At 33.8% G+C, this 26,557-nt stretch overlaps 1 protein-coding gene across 7 annotated transcripts in view; it reads right to left on the reverse strand.

Moving 5' to 3' along the window:
* Positions 1-26,557, reverse strand: part of tmod (tropomodulin) — a 70,590-nt gene that overhangs the window by 37,558 nt on the left and 6,475 nt on the right. For 3 of the 7 annotated variants that reach the window (XR_012959507.1, XR_012959506.1, XM_076115253.1), the window contains exon 1: positions 902-1,283. The exons of 1 other annotated variant lie outside the window; for it this stretch is intronic. Coding sequence is in view for 2 of the 6 variants with exons in the window: in XM_076115253.1 (XP_075971368.1) it covers positions 902-1,012 (111 nt within the window). In the remaining 4 variants the exon portion in view is untranslated. Of the gene's footprint in view, positions 1-901; positions 1,284-26,557 lie in introns of those variants that run through there. 3 more of the 7 variants (XR_012959509.1, XR_012959508.1, XM_076115256.1) reach the window with 3 other exon arrangements.

The raw sequence follows: 26,557 nt of genomic DNA on the forward strand, positions 1-26,557 counted from the left end.
GACATATAAATTAGCGTCAGCACAAAAGGTCGCTGTGAAAAAATCCTAATTATTTATTTACGAAACGTTTGCGCTACATGAGCCGTAGAGCTGAAAACATTAAAACAACAGCAATAATTTGTTCCGCGACTGTCGCCAAGAAGAGGTACCTTATGTTTATATAAAATAATATAAAAGAAACAGATAAAAATCCACGGCAACAAAATTAGCGACTCTGCTAGTCTTGTTATTGGTGAAGTTAAAATCCAAGATGTTAGGTTTAATCATGTTCTGATATAGTTTGCCATAAGAAATAGGCCTGAGATCAAAAGCTTTTTCTTTTTATAATTTCCCAAACTTATGGGCTGACATCACAGTGACGGACCGTCTAAAAGATTTTTGGCTGAAAAACGTTGTTTTTCATTCTTCGCCAAAATAATTAATTTGCACTTAATTTTGCAAAATGGAGATTGACTCAAAACTCTTTTATGCTATTAAGATCTTGTAGCGAAAATATACGTAATTTTAGATTTAGAGAGTATGCGTCAGTTGATTTATAAAAACAGTGACAGTTGACGGTGAATCTCGCCTTCACCTTGGTGCGGGAGCTGGCTTATATCACAGGGAGTCTGCATTGACAGCGCCCGTGACACCCGCGCTCTGGACTTGTCCAAAATAAACATCTCTAACAATGATACAGATGAGACCGCAATAAAAATATATTTGTCGCCATTCGCCTTCTCTTTCATTTGTTAACAAGGTGATATTGGGACTTAAAGATGGAACATTCCATCGACATTTTTAATTTCACCTGATCCCAAATGCAGCAGTCATTCGCCGCTAAATATGTCTTTGCGGCAAAAATATAACTGCGTCGCGAGTCATGATCAAGGTCGATAAATTATGGATACAGTCGACTTACTGATGGTATTTGCCTGGTTCTGGTGGTCGTGGTGATGGTCTCCACGGTTTCCTCCACTACCTCCTCGTTGTCTCCCCCCTTGTCGCTCCATGGTCCGAAAAACTCCGACATGTTTGTCGTTGTATTCTATATCACCCACTACACTGTACTCCAGGAGAACTTTCACACACATTCACTGCACTTCACAAAAACCTCACTTAACAAGTGGTCAATATCACAGATTAGTCGAAAAATAGTTATTGCAATCTAAACTTTTTTAAGCTTTGATTTCGTTGTATGCTTTGTCGATATTGGGTGTTGTACCCATTTCTGTAATTAAGTAAACACGAAGAAATTTTCGGTAAGCGTCGGCAGGAGCGTTTTCTGGCGCTGCACTGCCGAGACGGCCAGAGTTGATCTTGTATAAAATCCTACTGGAAAACTGAAATAACCGGCGCGAACAAAAAGCACCAGCCAAAACATTTCACGTGCGGGAGTATTATTAGTTGGACGATCTAGCCGAAAGAGTTAAGTGTCGCTGCGGCCTCTTGATATGAAATATTCCAGATTGGTATTAGTACTTTCCGCTTTTATTGAGCGAAATTCTGTTACTATTTAATTTACTGAGGTGGTCCTGCATGTTCTAAGAGATATTCATTTGACACAAATGGCCTCTTAATGTCACCTTTAAACGCTTTGTTAAGCTCACAATCGCCGGTTAATTCACAACAAATATCAGATCTGCAAGTATTGTCTTATTTGTCGCATTTAAGTGTTTTATGGCGGAATCCCGACCCGAGATTTCAACACATTCAAAGAATTGGCTCAATATCAGAGTTTTTATGATATCTAAATAAAAATCAAGTATTTATATCGAAGCAAATGTTACCAGTTCTTTATATCTCTCTTATTTTAAACCCTACAGATATTTTAAGTTGTAAAGTAGCAGTTTGCTGCTTATTTTTTACTATTTGTTTAATTCTTTGTGCCAATTCACTCTCAAAAATATGCTTCAATGAATGTCATGAGAAGAGAATTAACTTCGTACAAATACGAGTTGCAAACTCTATAAAATGATCGAAGATTATAAACTATCAGAAAAAAATGTAATTTAATGTGGTTTCTGATGCTGAAATGCTTTATTGTATGTAGCCATCCAGCGCAGCGTCAGCGTAGGCGCTGACAGCTCCTCCACTTAATATAAATACGCGGTTCTCCTAACAGCCCGCGATAAATCTGTAGCATGCTTCGGGGATTAACGCCCGACTTGCTATTTTAACAGCTTATCGATAGAGTCTTCTATTCAATGTAGGCGCATCACTAGACCCGACTAGATTCACCACTTGTGAAACAATATATGCCGTACATCATTCAGGATATAGTCCAATATCGAATGCGGCGACAAATTGTGGGTCATTCCAGAAATATTTGAGTTTTTCACGCATGAATAATTAGCAATGAGATTGAGACTTTTTTATGTGTAGTGGTCATTATATGTTTTGTAAACACGTTGTAACAGATGGTAACAGTTCAGAAACTGTGGAGGCTAACGAAGAGAATGTGAAGAATTAATCGTATCGTGTAGTATTGTGCCAAGAAATATAGTTTGTCACGTGAAATCTAAGAAATCATTCTGAAAATCAAGGCCTTAGGACTGGGCAGACATGTTTTGATTAACTAAACGCCTAAAATATTCCGCTGAATCATTATCACATAGGAATCGATTTAGATAAATCTCTGTTTACCACAAACACTGTGATTGTACGAAATTAAATTGTTCAGCCACGAATTTTACGAGTTTTATATGACTACATTACATTTCCTTCACCAACTAGAACAGGAAGAAAAAATCTACTGTTAAATTAATGATGTTTTTATTTAATTCTCAGATACTATGTATAAAATAAAATATTACATCAAATGTTTTATAGCGAATTTCTAGAATTCTCCATTTAATACGTTTAAATTTATTTTCGACGTTATCCCTACGAGAGTTTTATAAAAGACTCGTGTCTTTTGTAGTGTAAGCATAACTAACGACATTCAGCTCACCAGAATCATCATGAACCTTTTTTGTGACCGACTCTGCATGGAACATTATTTTCATATCATCGCAACAACGACTTTACACAGAAATGGTGAAAAACATTGAGAACGACAACAAAAACGTCTTTTTGTTATTTTATTTTATATTCACTGGCCACTATAATTCAGCTCCATTGTCCCTTTTACTTTTATTCTGAAGTTTATGCCCATAAATACGCAAGTCGGACTCGATTGGGAAATGTGGAATAATAGGTCGATTACTCAAAAGCACTGAATAAAAAAGCACATTAAAAACATAAACAAGCTTATCCTACATCAGAAAGAACAATACATTGTACTACTGCGTATAGTTTTGTACAAAGGGACAAAAGGTGACGCTACTGCGTACCCGTTGTATGCAGTTGTTGAAGCTGTATCTCATTCACTAATGTTTTGACATAATGCCAATGCGGAATATTACGAAATAATTTGTACTACTACTTTATTGGACATGTTTTCATATACAATGTTTAGCGTAACGAATGCAGACCTAAAATTATTCGTTCAGCATATGTTATTGCAGATATCTATGATATTTGATTAGGGAGTTGTCAAAATTAATAAAGTTTACAGCTTTTGGAAAAGTGTCGCATAACCTATCGTTATCTGATGGATAAAGTTTCAGTAAATATATTATAAAAGAAAACATTTCAAGACTTCTCCAGTTAAGCTTACTTTCGATTAAACGTATTCTGAAGTGATGAAAGGAACCGATGAACCGCTATTAAAAACTAAAATTATATATCCACTTTGATTATTAAATGTTTAAGATCCTTTATCAACTTGTTCCCTTCATCCTATTATCTATTTTCTCTACCTTTTGAGCGCTTGTGACGTCAGCAGCTGTTCTCAGTTATAATGCTTTCGCAATTGCTGATACCAATATGTAAATAATAGTCATTCTTAAGGCACTTAAAAGACAACGACACTTTAGACAACTTTAAGACCTGCTAAGTTTTTAAAAAGGTGACTATAAAAGATTTTTAAAAACTAATCATATTTTTAACAGATCATATAACCAATTAAGGAAATTCTTTTGATCTATTTTACCACATTAATTAACATTTGATACCCAAGGGAGACTGTCCATTTTTACTGCGTATCTTTTAAAAGCTTTAAGATCTCGAAGGTCCACTTTCCTTTCCACTTACGTTTCATTTCCAACGGGAAGTAGATACTCACGTGTCGTTATTTTCGCTTCCATCTTCCTCTTGGCGTCGCACAGTTCAAGCCAAGGTGACTTACCTGCAATCACAGTCCAAATTAAATGAAACGAATGGGGTACGTACTAAGAACGTTAGCAAAGGTCACAATTGGTGTGACGGTATGTTTTGAGATCATTTTTCATGTTAAGTGTGGGTGTGAATGATTTGTGAGTGTTTTAGTGTCATTATCGTTGACCTACGGTGCTATATGTTTGCAGAGGCCGTTTTAATCACTAAAGTGTGTGTACCTATTTGTAGTGTTTGTGTCGTGTGTGTGTTTGGGTAGAGTGTACTGTGTGTGTAGAATAGCGTAGACATGTGGATGATTATTTAGGTATAAGTATTTCTTAAAATTTCGGATTAAAGAAGAGATCCTGTCTGCGTTTTCTCACTATCAAGCTTTCGTATTATTTCTTTATCGTAGGGTCCAGGGTCAGATAAATGATGGATGGATGACACTTGCCCTTAGTGTGCACCTGTCACTTCTCTTGTCTGTCTATTTTCAATCTGCTACTGCTAGTTTTTAAACGGAAGTCGTAAAGGTCTTAGTCTATTATTACACCTACGCGAAGTGCCTTGTCAACACGTGCTAATTTTTATTCGAGCAGTCGATTAAACTACATGGATACTATCATCCTATTAACTTACTATATTCTAGCTAGTTAATAAGACCAAGTCCATAATTATAATACATAAATTTGATAAGCTTAGAGTTTGTATCGGTAAAAAAATATATATTGACTTTGAAAATTAAACTAACTTTCGTATCATAGACCAATTCAATCATTCACCAAATTTATATTTCGTAAGCGCATTCCAAAATCCTATTCACAGTTCATATTTTATTCTACAATGAAATAAAAAAGTTGCATAATCAAACCGTCACCGGAACTGTCACCTCCGAAATAAATCAGATGACAGGTGATAAAAAACGCGAGAAGAAACGTCAGACGTCCCTGTCATTGGGCGAGGACATAGCGCCTCACCTGGTCGCGCCCGTGACCCGCCTATAAATACCTGGACACATCCGTTTCGCAATAATTATGTAAATAATGAGACGAATTTGTTACAAGGCTGTTTGCAGTTTTCCATTGATTCCTAACATTTTATTGCTTCTTCAAATTAATTAAGGAATAATTTCAACTTTTTCGTCGCTGAAAGTGACAGTTAACCAAAATGAGATTGATTTTGAAATTGGAACAAGATCAACACAGGCCGAATTGAAATTTTGTTTTTTTACGAAATCTATATTCCTTAAACTGTAAGTCTGTGGTGAATAAATATTCTATAATTGTTTTAAAAAATTAAGTTATGGTCGAAATTATTTCTAGCTACCTATATTAAAATAATTGCACATGTAAACAAAGAACTACTAAATACAATTATAGCAGTGTTATCATCCAAGAACAACAATTAAGGGGAACCGAAACTGATTGCCTTAATTACTGGCGACCTTCCAAAACTAAGGCGCTGACAAGAAAGCATAAGAAAGAAGTTTGAACAACAGTAAACTTCCTTTGTTTTATATCTCTTTATAACTCTCGCTATTGTTTTACAACTACATTACTTGCGTCATAATACAGAAAACTTTGTAAATTGTGTTGGAAAACTGGAAATGCGACGTTTCATAAATTCGTAGCAATATTCTTTTAGGGAATTGCGGAACGTAGCAGTTTTCGTAAATGAAAAGTACAAAAAATTGTTAATTAATATTCAGGTATTACAAGGTGGCTGGACTTTTACATTAAAGTTTGACAGGGCGAAAATATATATCCCGGAGGAAGAGGCCTGTTTAAGCTATTTTGATGGATAGCAAAATTAAAAAGTGAATTTTCTCTTGCCCTTTAACTATTTCTTCAATCATTAATAATTTACCGTATTCTTACTTTCCATTTTCCTGTTAAATAAGGGTTGATTATCAAACCCGTATGAAGGCGGATGCAGGCAAGTAACGACCTCCTGTGTTTACACACGATATCTCACTGAATATGCATCAACATTCACGTCGTGCGTGGCTGAGCGCGTTACAATACCTCCTACATATGCAACACTCGTCAAACGATGTATTCTGAACGATTATGTGGACAAAAAGATGCTTTGATTATTTTTTATGATCAATAAATGACTGATCTCACTTACTGCTCCTATGCGTTACGTGCTGATTTATATTTTAATAAAATAAAGCTGTAGTTTAAGGACTGCTATCTAGGTTACACTATAGCTTAAAAACTTATATATTTATGCGTATGTTTAAGCGGCTATGGCTTAAGAAAATACTATTATGATGTCTCTGGACTCTACCTATTCCTACGGGAAATATGTGATTTTATGTAATGTAATAAATTAATGTATTATAAACGTAGGCTCAAGTTATAAATCTAAGTTAGGTGTGGTTTAAGGTGTGGTGGTGTCGGCACGCTAGCCTCATCCCTGTAAATTAACGCTACGCTTCTAATTTATTATCATTGATCGCAAGATGGAAATTAGTTGATTACAGCGGCCACTCTATTTTAATTAATATTCTATGTCTACTAGAAATAAGTTCACTTAACTTTTTTAATTCAAGTCTAAAGTCTGCGCCAAAACATCAGGTATTCTAAGGTATAATGTGTATGTACGCATTAATTCCAGTATTCTAATAAACAATAAACATGCAGCCCGAAAGTTTCAAAGTTTTAAACGTTCTAATCTAACACAAGTTATTCCTTACTACAGTAAAAAGTAATGAACAAAACTAGAGTCAGAATACAGCAAGTCACGGCTATTACGTTTAGGACTGAAAACGAAATAGGGTGGAAACTATTTGAATAATTATTCAGTTTTATACGAACTACTGTTGTGTAAGTGTGCTAGGTACTGCTATGTTTACTTCAATTATCCCCGGTTTCTGAGTACATTTAGCCGTAGTTTATCTATTCAATAGCGTTTTTTTTGTATGAGTTTTAACGCTATTGAAAAGATAAACTACCGCTAAATGTACCTCAGAAACCGGTTATTAGTAAGCAATGATCTGACGGGTTCAGCTTTAGAAAGCGCGACGGTAAATGCATAGTACCTTCTTCTATAATTAGAAAAAAACAATAGAAAAATAAGGATAAATAAGGGAATACAGTAACTAACTGTACAAGGATATATTTTATAGTACGATACACATGAATAGAAGCTTTATTTTCTTGGTTTTTGTCAAGTTAGTGGTAACTTTAAAAATGTCGTGTTGATTCATAATTTTTGATGTAACTACTTAGTATATCACAATAATATAATCAGTCAATTTATAAAAACTGCCAGTGAAACGTCATTTATAAACATCCCAAGCCAAATCATAGGAAATATGCTTAATCGTAAATGCCGCGTAATATTAGTTAAAGATCAATGAACTTCAAAATTTTCTTTACATATTTTCTCGTCAATGTTATTCCCGATGTAGCCGTCCTCACTAATTAGCGATTCGTTCATTCAAAAGTCTTCCAGTAGTAATATATTGTATATTTTTAGTGTAGTTACTAGGAAGTGAGTACAGAAAACATGTCAAATGATTTAGGCCAGACATACGACAAATACTCCACTTGAACGCGTTCAGCTCTTTACTGAACATTCTAGAATATTTATGCATTTAGTTGCCCTTTTTATGTACTTTGAGGCAAAAATCCGGCTTTTGAAATAATATTGTAGTACCTAGTAGTAATATAACAATCTACAAGCAATAATTACACTAAAAATTACTTCTCACATAGCGTATTATTTGAAACTGACATTATTTTTGTCAAAATCCCTTGCTTTACGCTCAAAATAAACTTATGATTTATTTTAATATTTACGTACGTGGTTGTTATTTACGGGAAACATATTTTATCCGATTACGGCATTAAAGAGCTTCAACAAGGCTTTACGTGTTTTTATAGATTTTTATATTTAGCTTTAGAGTAGTAATAATTTGTTATGTTATGTTATATGCTATCGTAAGAGCGTAGCTAATGACGGATTATGAAACTAGGAAGCGGTTTCAGCTCACTTTCCATCCGTTACATTCCAATTTACAATCGATTTCCTGAATTATCTTAATTATTTTGACTTTTAGCGCTCAGATTGTATTTACGCAAGGCTTGGAAATTTGTATATCTGGTGTTACTTTAGTAAGTGTCACATGTAACAAGAAACATGCTCCCAAAATTCTGGCATTTTAATGTGGTTTTCTGACTATTTCTCATAATAAATATTTTTTTTAAACATATAGTAATTATTTTCAATTAAAACGGTTTAGAAATGTAGAGTCAGCCGTTAAAACGTTTTCTAAGCCGATGGCCCTTTCATTTATTGTTTGTATTGCAGTCACTAGTCAGGGTCTTAGGTACTATCACGATGATTAACTTGGACAAGGTGTAATAGAAAACCAGGTATATTCCTAAAATAACTCAAGTTAACAACCTACTGTAATGTAATTACTCACCAACTCAATTTACGTTTGTAGTGTCAAATATTCTCGTCATGGAAAATCTATTTGCGACAAATAGGAAGTAAATGATCATGAAATAATTAATGTTTCCTTGTACTTCATAATTGTGTTTACAGGAGCGAACACCGAAGCTTTTGGCAATAGTCGGCGTGAATGAATCATACGATGCACAATGGACTGATATAAACAAGAAGTGGACAAAATATAATTCAAAACATTATTCTTTGTTTATAATCAAAAAGTGATTATAAAGTGTAAGTTTCATAGTATTCTACCCTAAAGTAAACATGTTTGTGTTTTGTTTCCTGTCGTAAATACGAAAAATTGACGCTAAATGATATGAAAACTTAAGTGCATGATATTTTTCGCACGCCACAAGATGAATTGCGCTTTCGAAAGTAATTATCGTTTCTTTATTAAAGCAAATTATTTTGCCTCTGTGCATAAACAAAAACATAAATTTTCATATTTAAATATATTCAGGGAAACCTTCGGAACTTTATATTACAGATGATAATTCATACGTCACTTCAAGGCACGCAGTTTATCGCTTTATTTGCCCAATAAAATGAATTATATTTATGATTATTTCAATGTACAGACGTGACGTGTCAGTTAAAAATAATGTAGTCTGCAGAAATAACTTTCTACGAATTAATTTTTATTATTTTTTGCGGTCGTGAACTCATGAAATGCGTGACGCTGTTTTATTTTAATAGTAATTAATTTATTCTGCAATGAATAAACAAAAAAACGTGCCGTTTTCAGACAATGCATACGCGTGTGCTGTGGAATCTTTTGGCATTCAATGAGTGTGGACAAAGATATTAAAGTCGTTTTCACTTTCAGGGTGAATAAATATTCGGTAACGTATTAACAACAAGTAAGAAAAAAATAAACAAAATACGTAGTTACATGCAAAGTTTATTCGGTGTCCATGTTTTGGAACGTAACTGGGATCCTGTTACTAAGAAATTCAACAAGAATGGATGAGCGACGATGGAAGCATTTGTGAATAGAGATCAGACAATTTATTGGGTTTCGATAAATAACTTTTAAATAATAAAAGAAACAATAACAGACTGCAAAGGGGAATGATCTAAAACTCCCACATGTTTTCAAATCGTGACACACCACGATAAACGTCAATACTTTTTTACAACATTCCCGGCATGCTCACTTTCATGTTTTAAAATAAGAAACAAAGTCATGTGTATACTTATTGTATTAGCGAAAGTTGAAAGGCTTTTTACCACTGTCTACGTTTTTCAGGCAAATAAAAAGTGTGAAAGTGTTATTTCTTACTGTTGTTATCTGTTCATTTCAACAGCCTCATTTTTAGTTTTCTATAAACTGGAATTGGTATAAGGTCGTCAAGGTTGACTTATCGGTAAAAGTGAGAAAAATTTGAAGATATTTTTCCATGTAATTGACCCACTGTGCTACGATGACCGGTAAATTATACTCCGACAGCTGCGGGCGCGCAAATGACGTGCGTCTACGCATCGATGTAGGTTAATACAGCTAGCGACATCTATCCAGCGCGGTGTGAACTAGAGTTTGGAATAAGCGCTGAAGCTTGATAATGGCGCTCGTTGTCGATTGGAAAAATCATTTTCTTAGGTTTTCAACTGATAACCTTTTTTGAATAAAATTTGTTGTAAGTTCACTGAATATATCATGGTAAAATAATTTGTAATTATTTCGGTAATGTTATAAATGTAGAATTTTGGTTTCGATGACACATGAAAATTTTGCACGTTCCAGTCAATTTAATTTTCCTTTCAGTTTTTCGTACTTGACTGCGTTAATTTTAAAATATTACAGCAAGTATTGCAATAGTTTCGCTCAAGTTTACGTCAAAGACGTCAAAAGTACGTAAGCAGAAGTGATAATTGAGCTTTCGCTAAAATTATGACGAATGTGTTGCGTCAGACACGTTGCGTTTGAAACAAAATACAGACAAGTGAACTAAAAGATAATTTAACACAGTTTCAGAGCTTTATGTCTCAATATTAATTTTAAAAGATTCATACAAACACACTCTTAAGACTTCTTCCCATGGAGGGCACATTTCACAGGTCTTACAAACTATTCTGCTACTTCCACATTTATGTGTAGGTTTACCTTGCACCTGACCTTAGATTAAAAAATTGGGAATCTAGATGGGTAATCTAATCTAATCTTCTTTTTCTAATCTTCTAATCTAGACTACAAATACCATACATAAAAAGACATAGTAGTTTTAAGTAGCGCGATTCGGTAACGACTACCGACTATCGACTACTATCGAGAATCGCTGTCGCCTCTAACGGACTCTGTAGGAACTACTTTTGCAGTACAATTTACCTAAATGTCAGACTCTCGATACTTGATAGTACTGAGTGTAGAGAATCGTGCTACCGGACTATGTACGAAATAGAGAGGAGTGGGCTAAACATATAGCTGTTTTCTTATAAACGTGTATCGATAGAGTTTGTTTAACTATCTGCAATGACCTGATTTAAGAATATTTATGTTTGTTGTTTTATAGTTTGCTAAAATATTCTGTTCGTTTCCGCCGTCTTACTGTTATTACCGTGATTTGTGAGTATACTGTTTCACTATGTTATCGTTAATTGAAAACGAAAATTTGTGTCAAAAACCTTTCAAAATAGTAATCAAGAATGATATATTAATTTTCAAACACAATTAATTACTGGTTAGGTCTTGACGAACATGAATTTCTAAGATCATACCCATTACTAAAATCTTTGACGATTTATACCAGTAGGTAGAAGAGTCCATCACAATTACGTATATAAAAATAATGTGTCTTAAAAGCGAGATTCGAACATTAACATTTTTGTGCAATACGTTACATATTCTTGTTATAATATTATTAGGTATATCTTAAAATAAATTGTTTTGTTTTGCATTCCTTAATAAACCGATATATACGGATGGCAAACTATAGTGTCATACCCGGTAGCAGACATCCTAATGAACTAAACTTTACTAATTTGAAGCTGTCTCTCCTCAAGGTGTGCAAACACAATCGACAATACATTATACCTCTAATAGTACCGTTGACCTACAGATAGATCAGAAATAACCCGGCCATGATCTTGACAATATCAATCAGTACTTATTCTAACTAATCACTCGCACTAAATACTATCTGACAGTCAAATGACAATCAATTGATTGACATTGTCGTTGAATAATATTAATCGGTTTAATTTTATCTCTTGTATGTTTATTTTCATTTATATCTAGTAATTATAATATGGTTAAGAAATGTATATCTATTGCTCTCTAAGCGTAAGACAGAAATATTGCTTCCTGAGTGTTCTCTAAAGAATTCTTGACAGCATGACTTGAAACGTTTCAATCCAAACTTTACCAGCGTGATTGCCTGAACTATTGCGCTTTTTAAGGAAATATTCATGCCCAGTAATGGATTAAATTCTTTTTAATGTATGTGTATTCACATTCGTGTTGACACTGATGTATTATGTTGTTTATGCAGGTATTTATTGAATGATGAATGTATTAATAATGACTAAATTATCATCATAAGAAGTCACGCAATGATTTATGTATTCGAGAAAAGAGATTGACGTTTTCTCACTTATTTTCTCATCCATCGTAGACTTTAAATATATCAGTTGTAAAAAGACAACTTTTAATTAGCTACATTGTTTGGTCAATAATTTATGTTTTATGAAGAGCATAAAAATAAAACCATGTCTTAGCTGTTGTACGATAAATACTAGAAAAACTAGCGAAAGTGAGAGCATTGTAATTGTATCCAAAAATATTAAAACAAGACCATTGTGTCTAGACAAAAAGTTTTTACATGCAAAAAGTACATTCAACTTTTTATCTTTATTGAGACGCACACGCGCTTGGAGAATTGGGACGAATAAAAAAATAAACGGCACAGACAATATTTTTTTTGTCGTAAAACCATTATCCATTTTAATAGGTTTCTTTTAAGGTTAAAGGGCACTCCTTTTATAGTTTAGTTCATGCGTACGCAATTTCCACTTAGGGATAATCGATGTAATTTAACGGTTTTAGAATACCAGAACACCTTACTTTTATTAATTTATTCAACCCGCGAAAATCTGCTCTACATTTTTAGCACTTTATACAAAGGACATTCTTTTAAGGTCTGAATACAAGCATTCTAAGGAAAACTAGAGCTGCTCCTAGCCTTAGAAACCAGGTGTGTGCGGCCTAAAGAAGCCGCATGTTTACAAAACAGCGGTAACAAACAGTTTAGTTACAATCCAGTGCATTTAGGTACATTTAGTCGTAATCGTAAGTCATTCCGTGGTTTATAAAGTGTAATGCCTCCCTGTATTACGCGGTTCCTTTGAACATCTTTCATGAATATTCCCAAGTTCAATGTGCCAAGGTTCTATTCGATACTAGGATGAGATTCTTGCCAGGTGTTTATTTGTATGTACATACTTGAATGGTGGGAACTTTTTAACCTCGTTTTGGGATGAATAAATGGCAATGGAATGTACTATAGCACAAATATCTTTAATTTTATCTCAGTAGACTTATACACTATCCGAATATAACGTTAATTCCTGTGCATCGATTCTATGTATTTTTTTAGTACAATCTCGCCATTTGGTCCACATATTATTCTTTTAAAAAATCTCTCTGTTTTCAAGTAGGTATCTCAATGTAAAAAGTCGCATAATTATTTAGTGCATAAGTCATTGAATTTTTAAAACTAGTACACTTCTAATAGACGATTTGTAAGTGACATATTTTCTCATTAAAACTTCTAGTTTGCCGCCATTTTCTTAGTATTCTTTTTAATTTTGTGTGACGGTCATGAGCCGAGAAATGTCAACGACTAAGATTGAACAGGAAAATGTATGTAATGAGTTTTGTAGGTGAAGTGTGAATGGCTTGTTACAGTATAGGTCTAACAAGAACGCTAGTTAATTGTAATTATGTACGTTTGATGCTTGTACTTAAGGTCATTTATTGAAATTCTTTGTAACAGCTCTAAGCTTTTCCTTCTTTTTGATGACTCACGAAAATGTCTCATTAAATGAAAGCTTTATCAAAACTACAAAGATTCTTATATAGCCTTACAATCGGGGTCCTGTTATTTAAAAGTTCCTACTTTAAATAATTAACTTTTAATACAAAAAAAGTGGAATGGTGAAATAAAATCTGGCAAAAATGTATTACACAAAGGCGAAAGCGTCTCTATTATATGCGAACTTCCGTAAAATAACCAGTTTTCACCAAAAACTCTCGTTAAACGCACACAGAGCTTTCAATGTTTTATTTTCTTTTCATATCCGAGTACTCAATAACTTTTGATAGCAATACAAATCTACCATAAGCCAATAATTCGTAAATAGGTCTCGACAATAAAAGTAATCCCTTCAAATCGTCATGATATAGTTATTGCGTTCGGCTGCGTTTCGCAACGTGTGACGGACAGACGGACAGAGTGGGCGGCGTCTCATATTTAATCGTTAATTGGTCTACTGCGATTATGCAACTGATAGCCGGTGGAAATAGAACGTAACGACGGACTCGTCTCACGGAAAATTTAAATTATTATATCTATTAGTTCGATTAATTATTGGAAAAGTAAACACGTTCCTAGGACAAATGAGAGGTAATTCGGAAGATTTATCATTTGACTTTGTTCAAAAGGAATCGGTTTAATAGTTTAGCGAGATATGACTAAATTAATAATGATTTTTTAAGATTATTTTAACACGAAATCATACAGATTGTTTTTATACTTAGTACCCAGTTACCCAATGCTTATTACCATTGACTCTTAGGAAAGAGTTTTTACGTAAAGACTCAGTAAGCTGGAATCTACATACTGTATTGTACGACATTTACATACAACTTATAGATCGTTGTCTTGTTTAAAACTATGATCCTAAAAGAAAATCCGCTTAATAGCTGCATTAATCGTTATTCTATCTTATTGCCAAAAGAAAAGTCTTCTTTATAATCGTTACAAATCTTTATAACGGCTATAACAAATAACTAACACGAGTTTCCTTTCAATCTCTAATCCCTTACAAATTAATGTTGTTTAGACGTTTTTAAACTCAATTATATATTACAAATAGCTATCACTATACTTATAACGGTTAATTTAATATCAAAGCTTAATAAAAAAAGCAGAAATAGTCCCAATATGTTTTATTTTCATTGTTGTCCTCTATAATCGTGTGTGGCCGAGTTTTTTCCCATTAATCTTTTGTTATATTGGGCTATGAATTTCATTGTATTATTTAATTAATCATCTAAAAAGAGCCAACTAATTTAATTTTACCGTTATTTTTGCGCGTATCATAAAAGGTGAGATATTCAACGCCTACGATTATAATTATATTATTCATACTTAAGCTTAAGAATTCAAAAAAATTGAATGTGAACAAAACGATCGAAGATATTATTACAATGAAAGTTAGTCGAATAGGTAAGAAACGTTTAAAATGTGACGGACACTTTGGACTTCTATGGCACAATAGATTTTTAAGTATTACGTACAATAACGGTATTTACATCTGTTTTTCTAGATTAGAAGTAAACTAAATAATCTGCGAAAATAGTATGGTAAGAAAGAAATCGAGATAGAATTTATTAAATTGATTCTATTCGGTGCTATGCAAAGAACCTGCATAAAGTATCTATAAATTTTTCGCCCTTATCTGGTTACCATTGTACAAGCTCTTCTTAGTTTTGAATCAAATTTATTTTAAACTTTTATTATCGTGATCCATATAAGTGACATACTTATTACCTACAAAACGTTCAAAAGTAACAAAAAGCATTCTACAGAAATGAGGATGTTATATCATACAGCAGTAATAATATTGTCGTCGGTTCATTTAGTAGCGGGTGTCCCCGTCGTGCACGTGATTAATACATGTTATGAAATGTACCAACATGTAGACACGACCCAAAATACTCCCAGCGGTTATCTATAGGCTGTACCTATTACTCTATAGTCTATGCGCTGGTGGTCTTGGCTATGAATAAAACATGGCGTATCAAAGCCCTAATTGCTGTGGCAACCGCCTTTGGTACAGGGATAATAGGCAGATTTATGTTTCATTTTATAAAATTGGATGTTTACAATAGAAATACTATATTTTTTTATAAAGAGGTAACTGGGTTGTGGAGGTCTGATAGACAATCGCTTCATGTATGTCCACTCCAACATAGTTGAAAGAAAGGCTAGGCTGATTTATTTTTCATTGCTATTGGAAGAATCATCATTAAACTATACAAGTAGAACACAAGCCGACAACAAGATATCTAGTGCTCTGAACTTTATTGTCATTTGTTAGAAAACTTAATTAATTGAATTAAATTACTTGGCAGTTCTCCATTGTAGAAGAGTTGGGCGTAATTTGGAGCCGACGATTTTCACGCCTCTTGGACACTGCACTTTATAATAATAGTTCTTTCAACATACATAGGCTAAATCTTATAAAAAAATAACAATTTTACATAGGGCGCACGTCCTCACGTCTCCTTTCAGTGCAATTATCTATATAATATTTGTAGTTTTCAGAGGAAGAAATGTCAGAGGAAGTGAACCAAAACAGTTAAAGTGTTATTCTGTAACTACTGCATTCTCTGCAATGCCATATATTATAGGAACAAACATGGACTCATATACACTAAGCACTCCATTGCCTCACCAAATCGGGAAAAATACAACTCACACACAGTTAGAGAACGACAAAGTTATACTATAAGTTAATAATTTAGTTACTTCAGGTTGGCAGAACATCAGCTCGTCATTCAGAACTATTGTTAATAGGTCCCGTGATAGAAACGAGACTGCGTTGAAAACGATCTAGAATAACTGGCGTGTCGTATTTGGCCGTGTGGCAAATAATGCAAGCTGTCATTTATTTATTAGAGGCGGAGTCTGTCTGTCTGTCCTTGAATAGCACATGTACGACACGATTACATAGGTGGATTGATGATATGAGAAGTAGGGCTTGTTTTTTTATTGAAAGAAGCTGAAGGGATTGTTTATTTGATTCATTGCGCTAAGTACTAAAACTACATGTCGTATTCGTAAATACTTTTGTTATTAAAAGTCACATTCACGAAAAAGGGCAGAAGCATCATAAACGGATCATTATTGTCATAAAAAATCAAGTGTAGCTAAAATTTAACAATTACAAAATCGTCAAGGTGTAACATCATAAAGAACACTAAGATGAGTGTATAGCTTCTCTTACTTCTCTGTTTAGTACTGTTTTAATAACTCGACAGAGTTCCAACTTATAGTCAACAAACAGAAAAACAAGACATCTAGTATCTAGTACACATTTTATTTTCCAGTACCAACTGCCAGATGTACTGATTTATAACCATACTTTCGATACAGGCACGCTTTTTCCAATAAAAATACTTCCTCTATACATTTTCAGTTGTTCGTAAACATTTGCCAAAGAAAACACATTCGAGACACATTTGTGGCGACCATCATTAAATGTTTTACTCCATACTTTCCTCTTTACGATCAGACGAATGGCCAACGACCCCCTGACTCATTGCAGGACACTTCTGCATTTAGGTCACGAGAAACTTCGATTCTTAGAAACTGGAAGTAATTAAATGTGGACGAATTGATTTGTGTAATAAACCGTAAAATAGTTACTGACTCAACGTTTGAAAAGGTTTAAGAAAAGTAAAGCTTGGTAGTTAAATATTGTTTTAGACTAAAATTAAAATCAAAGTAAAATTAAAGGACTGATTCAAAAATGACGCATGCAAATATTGCGCTACAAACATTTTGTGTAGGTACTCTATATTATGTTAAGATATTTTAGATGTACTAGCAGAGATTTCTATTATACTTTCGTATCTATAAGAGGCACAGCTTTAGAATTTTAACTACAACAGGAGGCGAAAGTACACTGGTACTAAATATGTACAGATTATCCGTAAAAACCAACTCTACAAAAATCGTTCATCATACTTTACTCCATGTACACATTGATAGTGTACCTAAATATTTTCATGCTTCATATTATTAAAAACTGTCGTAGAAGTCATTGAACTATTACAATTATAACCGGAAAATGTTAAACAAAGCTACAATAACTCTGTTGTTTTATAAATGACTTATTATTGTTAAATCGAAAGTGAAATAGCTACATTCGCGTTCAACAGTTATTCAGCCATCTTGAAATTGTAATAGACATGTAGACTGTTGTAAATATAAAATATTATTTATAAAACTCATTTATAATGTAAATGGGTTAAAGTAATGTGTTTTCTTCAGCAATTCATATAAAACGCGTTTTTAGAAATCTATTATTGCATTAGACAAATAATGTTTTAAACTTGTTCACACTAGGAGTAGTATTTTTATTCTTGTTCATTTATAACAACTAATTGGACTTTCATCTTTTATTATGTAGCCCTGCATAAAAGATACACATAACTCGCACTTTCGGCTACGCTAAATTTTTGCCAGTGCAACTATCTTATTTTAAACTGCACGTTTGGCGCAGTGGTTTAAGTGGTCACCTCGCCGCAATAACCACAGTGCCGCGTGTGGCGGGTTCAAATCCCACCCGGGACAAATATTTGTGTGATGAGCACGAGTATTTGTTCTGAGCCTGGATGTTAATTTATCTATATAAGTATGTATTTAGAAGTATATAAGTATGTTTATCAGTTGTCTGGTTACCATAGTACAAGCTTTGCTTAGTTTGGAATCAGATGACCGTGTGTGAGTTGTCCAAAAATATTTAAATATTTTTATTTTTTTTTAATTTTGGTTAAACATGGTTCTGTAGTTTAGACGTGGAACCAATTTTCATTATAATATCGAGTTTTATCAACTTAAACTTAAGTAAATTAACGCTTCTTTTCTTCTAGCAATGACTGTGATAACTTCACTACAATCCAGGTTTAAAAGTTACCTCAGTAAAGGATCATTATTATTAACATTATCCAAGTAGAAAAACTATAAAATTAAATCATATTGTTACCGTTGTAACCATAAAGTACGACTCTCATTATAGCTTCAACCACAGACAATGGAGAACACTGTCATTTGAGAAATGTTGTTTATGGCTTCTCCTTTACTTCCGAGAAACGAAACTCTTCCATTGTGACGGCAACATTGTAATTTGAGTGGAACTGGTCTGCCATATTGGGAGTAAGCACGATGTGTCTACTAGACGGGTCTTTTATCTGATTTCCAAGTATTTTGAGAATACAGTGTGCTGAGAATTCTCGCTAGGATCGAAAAATACAAGTACATATTCTACTCATGTCATTAATACCAGAGTAGGTGAGGATGGAAGTTTGTATGTGTGTTTGTTACCCTTTTATGGTATGGTATGGAATAAAGGTTTTATACTATAAACCTTTATATAGGTTATTATATAGGATACTTTTCCCCACGGGAAATGGTTTTAAGCGGACGAATATATAGTTTTTAGTCTTCCAGTATGGTTTATTTTTTTCTGCTTTGTGCTTTTTGCCACTTAAATGTCGAATACATTTTATTTTATTTAGGTGCATTAAGTATTCTATGATTAAGCCGGCTAGTAAGTAAACATTTCTTTCATTCTATTCCAAAGAGTTTTCAACCAATATGTTCTGGAAAACTGGAAAAACCGCGAACTGTCATCATTTAAAAATCGAACATCTAAAGTAAATACACGAGTCGACGTTCCAGTTTAACAAAAGAAAACATAGGTATTTGTGACTAAGAGTAACGTTTAAGGTTATTTTTGTTCGGGAACCGATCTATTTTTAAATTGTGAACGATTTTGATCACTAAAGGAAGCGGTGTGTTTGGATACTCTGTGCCAATGACCTGAGAGAACGTGCTTTGTAATATAAAAGGTGTTAAGTAGCGTATTAGTAAATAGAGGCGACGCTATGCATTAATGTCATGTCACTTATGACGTTTAGTTATGTATGAGCGTTTAATGCATCACATATATTATAACAAGTTATTGTTTTTCCGGTTGATGCTGGATTTTCCGTAAATTTCTACTATTCTATTATATTTTTTGGTTTTTAACTTTTCTATGTTGCGGTTACCTAATACCTAACTTCTCATAAAAGTATGTTCCGAGTTATGTGTTGTAAGTCGATTAACATCAGTACAACCAGTTCCATTAGTAGAATTCAAAGCCACTACCATACGTAAAGAAAAGTAATTACTTTAGTGTATCAAGAGAAGTAATTTAACTAAGTGGATCTACAAAGAGTAGGTACGTTTAATACTTAAAACATCGATACCCACTGTTCTAAAGAGCGTATCTAAAAAGTCTAAAGAAAACCTGTCAATAAATATCGATACTACGTTGAAGAGCGTATCTTAAAAGTCTTAAGAAAAGCTTTTATTCCGCGAACAACAAATGTAAATCTATTTCAAAACTGCTCAATTCCATAAAAGTAACGAAGCGTAAAAAGACATCTCAACACACATTTAGGATAGTTCCTCATTACTCAAATGTCAATGACCTATAGACAAATGCTTGTAATAAATAACTTTAAGCGTTTTAGCGTTTAGATAAACTGCTACAGCGTTTACTGCTAACTATTGTATATTAAAGTAACGAGCTTGACTATCTTACGGCTGTGGCTTCGACCGCGGAAAAAAAATTGTCTCACATCTTACTCTGGATATAATATCTATCATCCTTATATTCTTGCTAGCTCTTCTTAATGGCCCTAGGCTACTTTCCGAGCCCGTGGTACTGATGTTTTATACACTTAGGTAGGTACATTTTTTTGCGACAATCATAATATATGTCAGTATTTGACCTAAATTAATAGTTTAATAATATGATTTTCCGTAAAATTAAATGATGATAGGTCTAGCTATTCTCATTTGAAGGACAGACAATGCTTACATTTTTATATGGTAGACTTGCTTATTTGAATAACTATGAGTTCCATGTAACTTAAATACCGTTATTTAACCGAATGAGTTATTTTAAATAAATAGCCGTTAATTCCTCTAAGCTGTGGATTAACTTATGCCTATGGTAATTGTATGGCATGTGACAGTGTGACAATATCTTAATACTCATGAAAAGATTAACTAACATTGACAGCTTTTAACGGCATTTTAAGCGACTTTAATTAGACGAGATTCTCTATTCGCCTCTATATGTACTTACAATTAGTTGGTATTTTATAGTTAAAAATAAATATTTGTATCAATAAACCCTCTTGATTAGGATTTTCTTCCAAGTCGAAGTAGTCGATTTTCTACTAGAAATTCTAGAAGTTATTGAGAATGACGTTTTATAAATGTTTTTGGGGTAAAAGGTTAAATACTTATTCGTACTTTTGTTTACACATACAACGCGTAAAGTATAAATTTATATAAAAAGAAATCTTACGCAGACAATAAATAACACGACTTTAGCTAGAATGTTCGAGTTTAAAGTTTATTTTGGCAAACTACATTTTCGTACTAGTAAAAGAAGTAAAGGAATTTTAAAACGTGAGATATAGCTTACACTGAATTAATTGTGGCAAATAATTTATTAATAGATTCTGGTGTGTTTATATCAAAACAATAACAACACACCGAAAAACCACGCTTGGCAGACCTGATAGACTGATCACAACAAAATTACTAACAATTATTATTAATACCACTCTTAAAAAAATGCTTTTTCTTTTTCTAATAAGAAAAAAAAACAACTTTTATAACGTCATCGATGAAACGTCACAGCTTTCGCGCCAGAAATTACATAACAATTTAAAAAAGGAACAGTGCTGACCATAGAGGTATCACTATAACTTGACGACTCAAAACCCATGACCTAAACCCCAAAGTGCTAAAATACAAGGTAATTGACGTAATGAACTTCGTAAGGTCGATATTTAAATACATTTTTTGTGAACGAGTCGTCAGTACTAGGCACAATGCATATCACCTCGACATTGGAGAAGCGACGCGCGGCGCGACAATCTATTTTTGTTACATACCCACAGCTCGTTTTTCATTTTCATACATTGTGAACGTGCATTGGACAAAACGGATAAACAAACTATTTAGTATTGACGACTGTCTTTTGGACTTTGGGCCGATATTCCATAGCGTACGGCGGATCTTAAGGTTAAATTATCCTTAAAATAATACTTCTGGCTATCAAACTGTCGTCGTTAGATTTTAGATTTTTATTATAATGTTAAAAATATTAAATAGGTACATTAAATTAAATAGGATTAGATTAAATAGGTACTCTTTTATTTAAATAATTTAAATAAATTTCATAATAGAAAGGGTTTATAATTTATTGCTCTTTTTATTTCATAATAATCGCTTTACAGATTACATAAGAACATATTATTTTTATAATTGATATCCCTGTACATCTGATTTATGTTACTGTCAAGCCCTATCATAAGGAGAAAAAATTGGGTGATTGCCATCACGTCGTGTAATATCACATAACAATGAGCTCGGTTGAATTATGATCTAATCTATGCTCCCATTGTTGTAATTCTCTAATTCCCACATTAAATTGAAAGTTAATTATAATCGTTTATTTTCGCTGTATCTATCTCCATGCAATAAACTTGTAATATACGAATAACAAGTCGGCGCCGCGGCGTCGCTCGCTTTTCTCGATCTTATTGGATTATCTGAAAGCCCTATCTTCGTTAGCATCTACGTCACGTAAGCCTTCGTTCCAAATTTCAGTTAGATAGATCCAGCGGTATGACGTTTGCAGAGCTGCCAGTCAATCATTTAGTTTCACAATTTCTATTGGACGTTAAACTAAGAAAACTATTAATACTTCGATAGATAGCAAAATCGGTTATACAACCAGTAAAGACTAAGCCAAGAGGGGTCAAATAAATACATTTTCCAGAATTTCAAATGCGATGTGTCATATTTTAGGCATTAGCACGTGAAAAACACGTGTAAGGCAAACTTCTTCGAGACTCAATATCTAATCTAAATTGTATTATAATAACCTTATTTCAGGCTTTTTCGGTAACACTGATGATTTATTTGATAGATTTTTCATTGTTCTCTTCATATTTACCAAATTGGTCAGCGTCAAATCTCTACATAAACTCTACCCCCCTGATTACTAATACGACTTTCATTAGTCTGAAAACCCGCCACGTTCCTCAAGATCATTACACAAAGAGACAACATAACTTCGCCCACGTAATTAATAACATCGAATTAAAAAAACTAGATAATTGTATAATGACAACGGCAAGAATTGGCTCAACGTTTGATCTATTTACACCAGACGTTATTATATGAGACCTATTTATTTATTACAAAAATTTGGATCATGCCTCTGGTTGAAAGAAAAACAACCTGAGCATACATTCTATTTTATATTTCTACAACAATATGTCAAGAAAATTGTGCATGCGAAATAAAAAAGGTTGCGAATGGAGTTGTCTACTTATAGCAACTTTTGAGCGGCAACATTGTTTACAAACATGCTTGTTTTTGTTCGAGAAAAAAATACGCTTATTTTTTCTCTACTGATATCTGTGGCGAATAAAAATTATGGCTGAAAATTCGTAAGGGGATGCTCCGACATCAAAAATATAAATTTACGTATTTTTGATAGTTTAATAAATAACTCATTATAATAAAGAGCAACGACATAGAGGTTTTCATGTTAAAAAATCTTTTCTATTTAATTTACAGTAAACGTGCCAATATTTGGCACTCGATCAAATTTAGGGCAGTGTACTTTTTATACAATTCGGAAGCCTTGTCGTTAAAAATGTTTAGCACTACTTTCGACCGCACACGTTCTTACACGTCACGGTACTAATTTAAACACATCAACTGAGTTTAGACATTTACAAATTTACCATAATCAAAACAATTTTTTTTTAATTAATTATGGTGCTATTTACTTTTGCAATCTTGTGCAATAGGCTGAACGCGTTGATTCCATAGCTTCGAAAAAAAAAAGTTAACGTAATGGCGTCGTAAGCGGCAAGATGTCAATTCATCGATATTTAATTGGATTTGCACACGTTATTACGTAACGTAGATGGAAAGCTGTAAAACGCATACACTTATAAATAACACAGTGATATTTAGAAATAGATACGTCCTGCTCTGCCCGACACTATGATGACATTGAATTAAGTTTTTATCGGTGTCAAAGAACCTATTAACATTTTAGCGAAAATTGCCAGTGTTTTATTCTGTTATTTGGGTCAAAGATGTACAAGAAGATATTCGCCATTACAGGTAAGAAAACAAACATATTATCGGTTTACGCACTCCAGAATCATTTCTCCATTCATGAATCTAAAAATATTTTTTCTCCAGACGAATTTTCTTTTAACTGTTTCAAAGACTGTGTTGCAAAATGATAAAGATTTTTCTTCTTATCTGATAGGCAGCTTATATTTAGACAAAATCTTGTGAAAAATCATACGTTAGGATTATTTCACTTGTAACAATAGTAATGATGTCGAGCGTTAATATTTGAAAGTAGATGAACCTAATGTTTAAACATAGCGACTGAAAATCGCGATTATTACGTCTCTATATTGTTTAAAAGCGCCGTTTTATTTTATCATTGTTATCTTATCTTAGCTCATCTTGAATAAATTGTTTTATCTTATACTGGTCTTACCAGTCAAGTATTTATTTTTTCCTATTAACAGCAGCTTTTCACAGCAATATTCTAAATATATTCTTTCTAATCCTCAAAGCAACGTCCTCACTCATCTGCCTACTACTGACTTAATTAAAATGACCTAAACGGTTATCAAGGAATGCCTGTCTTCTGTGCCAAGGGACAAATACTTTAGGTGTTTATTTGTAAGGTCTTTATGCTCATTTAATGCTAATAAAACTATATTTAGCATTAATAAGTAAGTATACAGAAATTGACTAAAAACACGGCAGATGATTCAAGAAAACCATATATTGAAAACAATTCTTATTTAATTTCGATCATAATAAGGTCTCTCCACCTAAGTACCCATTTAACTCTCATAATATAGTATGTGTATATTGATGATTTTATACTAAGTATCAAAAGTTGCATGGTTAAAGGATGCCAATAAAGTTTTCGCAGGAAATAGCTACGTAAAGGTGAAACAATATTTACAAAATAACTTCAAAGCTCCACCACGAATGTAAAGTTTACATAAATGTGTCATGATGTTTTCTTACAACGATTACATTCAAGGTTCTCGATTTTTCTGATAAATTGCGTGCACTACAGATAATTAAGTACCACGTCGACCTTAGCGAAAGTAGGCCTGTTTATTAGAGCAAAATAATTTGACATAATATCCCCGGTACTCTCTTAATTCTCGCGTGTTTCTGACGTTAAAAACATATTGAGAGATATGAGAACATTTTCAAAAGTTAAAAAAATTGTTACGCTAAATATTGAGCTGCACGTTCGCTGTTGTCGTTTTGGCAACGAAATCTAGATTGATATACAAGTCAGTGTAAGATGTAAATGGTAATGGAATATTTGTGTTCGTGTTCCTATCAATTTGTTTATGGATGTAATGTAGTCGTTGCGTGCTTGTTTATTTGATGTTGGCAATGCCACTTGTATGTTTAAAGTCTTTTGAAACGACCATATATTCTTCAAATGCTTGACACTATTAAACGGCCCTTCTCCTAATAAAGTTAATTTCAAGAGCTCCGCCGCCGGCGTCGTGTGATGGAGGCTCAGGCAGACAGATATATGCCAAGTAAAATTCCGCCAGCGCATGAGCGTCTGCATAAATTTGAGCGGCGCAAAGTCGCAACTATTTAGCGTCACTTAGTGTCATTTGAACAACAATAAGCGTTAAGAACATCACTGGCCGGCAATGGCTGACCGAATTCGCGCGTTAATCCCCCGCCAACGATTTGTCCGAACAGTTTTAATTATATCCGCTGCGTTCCATTTTCGCGCTTCGCGACCCAACCGTGCCGCTGCGGCTTCCGCGACTTGACGTTGACCCGATCGACGATCGCCCGTCGAATGCATGATGGACGCACGGACTAAATTAAACGATCAACTCACCACGCCAATTTACGTTCAACAACCCTAACTCCCTATCAGATCGTAGCATATAAGTCAGTAGATGTATATCTGCAGTATATGCAGAATGACAAGCTAAACATTCATTATGGTTTCGTACTAAAGCATGTTTTATACGCGCGCAGTAATGGCGGACAAGCGGGTGCTGGAGCGCGATCAAACGAACGGGATGTTCCGTGCTCGTCAATTAAGCAAAATCGCACATTTGGCAATGTTCCCGAACAGTTGTTCCACTCTAGACTTTAGCGCGTTTGATTCGCGGAACGTGGAGCGGCCATGTCCTTTTATGGCGGTATTGCAAACCTGCAGTGTTTCCGCGCGCCCTGGCCTAAAACAAGCGCTCGCAAAAACTGGACAAAGAATTTGTGTCGCCCAAGTTGTAAAACTTGTAGATTTCTATTTGGATCGTTAACTGCGTCGTTTTTGGAAGTAGTCCGAACAAAAAACACACGGCTATGTGAAATTTTGTAGATCATTAGAACTAACAGAGCGGAATTTATGCGGCTCTCACGAAAATTACAGTTCCAATATTATTGTGAAGTTAATGTACACTTTTTTATTATTTCGAGAAATCGATGATGACGGCACGTGTATTCGAAGATTTCAACTCAACAATAATAAGCCAGACAAACACGTTACAGTATAGCGATCGAAGGAAAATCGAAAGCGAATTAGATCAACAGTTTCTAATGTTTCGTACGTGATGCAAGCAGACAGTTCTCTGTTAACAAATACTTTTAGTGCGGACACAAAAAGTGGCTCAGAAATTATTGGCAGTCGTCATTCTAAATAAAAATGGTCATTAAAATCGTTTACATTGCTACATTGCACGCGCACACCGCGAACTCAAACGTCTTACTCACCGACTTTCGTCAAATCAATG

Source organism: Anticarsia gemmatalis, chromosome 6 (assembly GCF_050436995.1).
Source record: "Anticarsia gemmatalis isolate Benzon Research Colony breed Stoneville strain chromosome 6, ilAntGemm2 primary, whole genome shotgun sequence".
Taxonomy (NCBI): Eukaryota; Metazoa; Arthropoda; class Insecta; order Lepidoptera; family Erebidae; genus Anticarsia; species Anticarsia gemmatalis.